Here is a 6,000-nt window from a genome sequence, read left to right as displayed (position 1 = left end):
TGTTACTTACAGGATAAAACACACCAACTGTTGTAGAAATAGGATATGGAACCAAGCTTAAGAAGGGGTCCTTATAGCCCCACAGCAGTTCCTTCAAAGTTCTAGTTTGGAACATAGACGATTTGGACTTTTTGATAAGGGAATTGAGGACAACTTGGACAAATGAATTTTGGTAGATATGTGGTGCAGCCTAGAAAGAAAGATTATTATTTAAGATATTAATACATGATATTTGTTATAAATGGATTAAATACAAAAATTGAATTTAATAAAACAATTTAAACTGAATTTTTATTATTTGCTAAATTCTGTCTAGACTAAAAATATAGTTTGTTGCCATTTTCTTAATCCTTAAATGATAACATTTCTCTTCCTCATTTCCTATCACACAAAGATATTCCAAATTGAGCCATATTTTTTTAAGGATACATTTTAAGGAATCTACTAGGGCAATTGATTATCACGATTATGTCATTTTAAAATGGCAAAATAACAAAATTAAATACTAAATATAATGAGATAAATTATGGTGGGCTCTGCTGTTATGAGGTTAATTGGCTCTGAAGGGTTTTAAAGACCAGATGCTCTGTCTACTCACTGCTACAGCCAGATTCAGAACCGTGAAGGTGTCATTCTCTGTTCCAACTGACAGTGAAGGCTCAAAGATGGCTCCTTTGGGCTGTACAAAAGAGACTGTGTTGTCCTCAGGGTCTTGAGTTATATTCTCCTTAGCTAGATAACGAACTCTGAAGAAATCAAAAAAGGAATTAATGGCTCATGTGACCATTAGGTATCAAATGTCTTCATTCAGTCAACAAACACTACTTGAATACAAAACATGTCTGAAATTATGCTAAGACCACAAAGTTACAATGATGACTTAGTTATTGCAATGTCTCTAGCCCTGTAATCAGAAGGGGATCTAAACTTTGGAACAAGGAGTTTGAATAACAGGACGAGGTGTGTTAAAATAAGTATTTCGTTGGGCTGATCATAGTGCAGGTAGGGTCAAGATTCATTTGGGTAACAGTTTCATGGAGTGGTTTAAGTAAATGGAAGTGTACTTAGGAAGGGCAGAAAGAAACAAGTGCAAAATAATGAAGATGATGTAGTTCGTGAAATTCATATTTTTAACTGTAATTTGACTATAGAGTGAGCACAAAATGTGTGCTGGGAAAGGTTGCTGAAACAAGTGAGATTTCATACAGAAAAGTGCTATTCATGCAATGACAGTCTTTATACTGAAGATGACAGGCAGATGAAGTAAGGGAATGCCGAGGAATTTATATATAGAGAGAAAAACTAAACTGGGCATTGACACATGCCTTTAGTCTAGCGCTTGAGAGGCCGAGGCAGGCCTAATTAACATTGAGAGTTACAAGTCAACTGGGGTTACAGGGAGACCCTGTCTTTAAAAGACCAGGAATAAAGCTCTTAAAGTGCATAGTATATCCAGCATTCCCTTTTATTTAAAGTACAGTGAGAACTAGAGATTAAGCATAATTTCCTGTTTAAAGGCTGCAGTTCAACTTTCTCCATTATACCTATTGAATTGTTAGTTATAATAGCTTGATTTTCACATCTTTAAGATACAAAGTACTAAAACCTTTCAAGAATGTGGTACAAGTGCTTATTATGCAGAAAAAAAATTTCTAAGTACAAGGTATGAATTGAAATGAAATAAGGTGGATATGGCTAATCACACTGTCTGTACTTGAGCATCTGGTACATGAGCCGAACGATAACTAAGGGAAGACTGAAAGAGCTTGAGACGTTTAGGTAAGAAACACACTGAAATTTTTCATTTACAATTTTTACTTTTTGTGTATGAGTACACTGCCTTCATGTATGTAAGTGCACCCATGTTATGCCAAGTCCATGGAATCTAGAAGAGGGCATCAAATCCTCTGGAACTGCAGTTAAGGATGATAGTTAACCCACATGCGGGTGCCAGGACCAGAAACCTGGTCCTCTGGAAGGGTAGTCAGTGAGTGCCCTTAGCCACTGAGACATCTCTCTAGCCCAAGAAACACATTTTTTTTTGTTTTGTTTTTTTGTAAGAAACACATTTTTTAACCCTAAATAGCACAAATTTCCTACAGGGTAGAGATTATTGGTTCCCAAGTACAAAGTGAATTTTCAGTATTTCAGTATATTTCTTCTTTTTGGTGCATTTTTTTTTGTTGAGAAAGGGTCTTGTTATATAGCACAAGGTGGCTTTAACTATGTAGGCCAGGCAGGTCTCAAATTTTATCTCCTCTTACAGCCCAAGCACTGTAGTTACAAACATAGGCCACCACACGTGGCTCTTATGAGGATATGAATAGATTTGTTAATGGCCAAATTATTTCAAAAAGTGGCCTTCATAAAAACTGGAACACCATTTTAATGTACTTTCAGCAAAGAATTATTATTTATTCTCTTCTGAGTAAAATAGATAATTGAAGAATCTAAAAATATCTGAAAAAGCACTCTAGGAACTCAAGTGCTCTAGCTATGCCATTTGTCTAAAATAATTATTTTAAAATTGAAATACAAATTATTAACATTTCAATATATCTCTAGTAATTTCAGAAACCCTGATAGGAGAAACAAAACTAATTTTGATCCAAATTTTCTGTAAGTTGTACTTGCAAAATGTTGCCAGTAGAGGGCACTCACTAAGAGCAAAAGCTGAAAGCTGTCTTTTTTTTTTTAAGTTTTTTTTATTTCTCTCCATTTTTTTAAATAAAAAATTTAAAATTTTGGGAAGCATCAGTTAATAAAGTCAAGAGAAGAAGCTTTCCCTCGTTTGACTCAAGACTGTTTTCTTAGTATTCCTGCCACAGCAAAAATAAATTTTAATGTTTTTTGTTTTTTGTTTTTTTTTTCTGAATCTGAGAGAATGCTTAAGGGATCACATCTCTAAGAGAGTTGCTGAGGGTTGAGATAATAAGTAGGATCTTAAGACAGTTAATTTTATTCTTTGAGTGCCTCTAACCTTGTCAACAAACATAATTTTAGCAGTCATCAGCTAAATTATCCCAGAAGGTTTTTTTAAGGAGCAACACTTTTCTGCTGTCTCAATTTTAAATGGATTCAGAGTGTGACTGATCGTGGCCATGCTTGAAAATAACACACAGAATATCCTCAAAACAGTAACTTTTTACAAAAAAGCAAACATTTTTTCCCTCTTTTCTTAGGGCATGTAGGCAAGGTAAAGAAACTCCAGTTTGGAGATGTCATTGGACAAGATAATCTATACTTCATCAGGCATCAGTTTGAAATTGTTATACAGAGAGGACTTTATTGTTTATAAAGTTTGCCTCTAAATCCTACACTTCTCAAGCTCTCCTGTAACTTATCTAAGCAAAGCAGATGGCTATAGCTCATCCCCTTTTGTCTTTTCCAGAAATAAGTCTTTTACAGAAAGAAGCTACAGGAACAAATTCATATAGACAAGCATCTATGAGAGTATAACGAGATGAGACAATACTGCTGCATTTACATTTCTCCCGATCCCCCAAATTCATAAAATGAAGATCTTTACCCCAAAATGAAAGAATAAAACCAAAAGAACAATAAAAAGAATGAAACAAACAAAAAACTCTTCAGAAAACATGAAAAGTGCTAAGATTCTAATAACAATTCTCCCTTCCTCACACTTGGTGATTTCAATCAGATTATAGTTTTTTGTAGATTTTATTGAAGTTTTGTGTAATCATTTGCCAATAGTTCTTTATCTAATGTTGGGGCCTACTGTCCATTTCCCCAGTTCTATGCTGGGTTTTGTCTGATTGAGTCTGCATGGGTCTTTTGTGTGTGGATACAACCGCAGTAAGATCATATGAGATTATACTTTTTAAAGCATGAATGGTTAGACTCTGTTTTTTGCATCTCATATGAATTACAGATTTACATAGATATTTATCTTAGTGATTGCACTCCTTGAAAACAATATATTCACACGTTATTGATAATAAGAAACAAAACCATGAAAAAAAATTCTCCAAGTTAAGCGCTCCTTGCAGTAAGGATAGCCATTTTTTTTTTGACAGACTGAATAGTTACAAATATGGTTATTAAGTAGCAGACTTTTAAAGCATCCTAGTTCATAAATCATGTGTTGGATATCAGTCTAGAAATATGCTTTGGAGAGCATGGAAAAGTATGAAATCATAAAATGTTTAAAACAGATAAGAACTGCACCTATGGATTATAAAGTAATAAAAGACAGAAAAAAATCTGCGATATAAACTGGTCATTTAACACAAGGTCTCCTTGAGAGAAAATTCAGAATTTCATCATAAGACAACTCTGTTTCTATATGAAAACAAAGCTACTACTATTTTTTGGTCAGGATAGAATGCTTTCGGCACCTTTTACTACTCTGATATTTGAAAAGACGTAAGTCTACAATTAAAATAGAGGAAAACGTATGCCCAAATATGAATTACCAATCCAGATGCTTTGTGAATATAAACAAGTGTCTTCCTAGTTGCTGATGTCAGCTTTTTCTTCCTTAGAAAATGAAAAGTTCTGACTCATTATGTCCCCCAGATCTAATAGTGCGAGATTCTATTTAGAAGTATATTAAACTTTTCGGAATGTAGTGTTGCCCGCCTTTAATCCCAACACTCTGGAGGCAGAGGCAAGCTGATTTCTGTGACATAGAGCCCAGCCTTGTCCACCTAATGACTTCCAAGCTGGCTGGGACAAGGTAGACCCTGTCAAAAAAAATACAGAACAAAACAAAGAAATTCATTAAACTATGAGGGATGTAATATAAGATGTGTAGTATGGTTTTGGTAAATGAGAAAATATAAGGTTGAAATTCCTAGGTAAACCTAAACACCTAGATGACATTAAAATTAGTTTGAATACCAGGACTTAGCAGGTATTGTTTTTATGTACAATCATTTTAGCTCTATATCTTTCAAAACTGAGTGTGCATGTGAATTACACACATGGATTCAAGATCACAGGTAAAGTCTCTGACCAACTTGGTGTGGTGGTTGAAAGGTTTAGCATTTCTGTCAAGCCTCCTGGTGATGCTCTTGCTTCTGGCCCAGGAGTCACACCTTGACCATCAATGATGTGAGATACATATTTCATTTTGAGATGTGAAATATGCAAAGAAGTCCTCCCCTGCTCAGCATTCCTACTGAAGAGTTGAGAACAGGACAGAAGTGCCAAGCAAAACACCTGTAAGTTCTTCAATAGGGGAGTTACTCGATGCTGGTAGGTCGATAAAAATCTATATATTTTTCTACAAAATATTTCATAATTTTGGAATGTGTGTATATATATGTATGCATATGTATCATTTCACTTACTAAATCTTTGAATTAAGATCCTATTCAGGTAGGGAAAAACACTTCAAGGAAAATTCTTAGCAAGAAAATAAGTACATTGCAGTACAATGGAACTTGTCAGGTACAGGCCTGCCTGAGAACAGAGTAATTGCACAACTGACTTTCGGAACTCACCTGTATGTGTAAGGACCTCTTTGTTTAACCTTGATGTTGCTGCTGTTCACTGCCACTTCCTGTGGATTTTGCACATCAAAGATCCAAAACTGTCTGTAAACTTCTGTGCCTGTTTTAACCCAGTTTTTAAAAGCAATTGTACCTTCTTCAAGGACAACTTCCTATGGTAGAGAAAAGAACTTTGGGTTATTGTTTGATAGCAAATATAGGTACTACTAGGAGCCTGTTAATTGTATTGTCACTTAGAATAGAGCAAATTAAAGTGTCTTACCTATGAGAACCATTGTAACTTTGGTATATACTTGAAGCAGAAATGTTATCAATGTACACAGTCCTCGTTGGTTAACCTTGTATGAAGAGAATCAGCATGTAGTATGCTTGTTGCTTTTAAAGCAAGCATTAGAGTCAACCTATGATGATTCCAACCTTAGTAACACAGGAAATTAAGCATATTTTATCCAAGATGCCACAAAATTTTTGTTTACCAGTTGATTCTGCCCTTGAGTATGCATATTGATGAAGCAAAGCAGAA

General features: G+C 34.8%; 1 protein-coding gene across 5 annotated transcripts in view; it reads right to left on the bottom strand.

The window, feature by feature from the left end:
* Window positions 1–6,000, bottom strand: part of Cd36 (CD36 molecule) — an 80,190-nt gene that overhangs the window by 17,225 nt on the left and 56,965 nt on the right. For all 5 annotated transcript variants that reach the window (XM_008828986.3, XM_008828984.2, XM_029561548.1 and 2 more), the window contains 3 exons: window positions 5,469–5,629; window positions 599–746; window positions 11–190 (listed from right to left, as the gene is read on the bottom strand). In XM_008828986.3, coding sequence (XP_008827208.1) covers window positions 11–190; window positions 599–746; window positions 5,469–5,629 — 489 coding nt within the window. The remainder of the gene's footprint in view (window positions 1–10; window positions 191–598; window positions 747–5,468; window positions 5,630–6,000) is intronic.

Source organism: Nannospalax galili, unplaced genomic scaffold, assembly GCF_000622305.1.
Source record: "Nannospalax galili isolate Female #2095 unplaced genomic scaffold, S.galili_v1.0 scaffold973, whole genome shotgun sequence".
NCBI lineage: Eukaryota > Metazoa > Chordata > Mammalia > Rodentia > Spalacidae > Nannospalax > Nannospalax galili.
The sequence above is the reverse complement of the archived record's forward strand: the minus strand, read 5'-3'. Positions and strand labels throughout refer to the sequence as shown.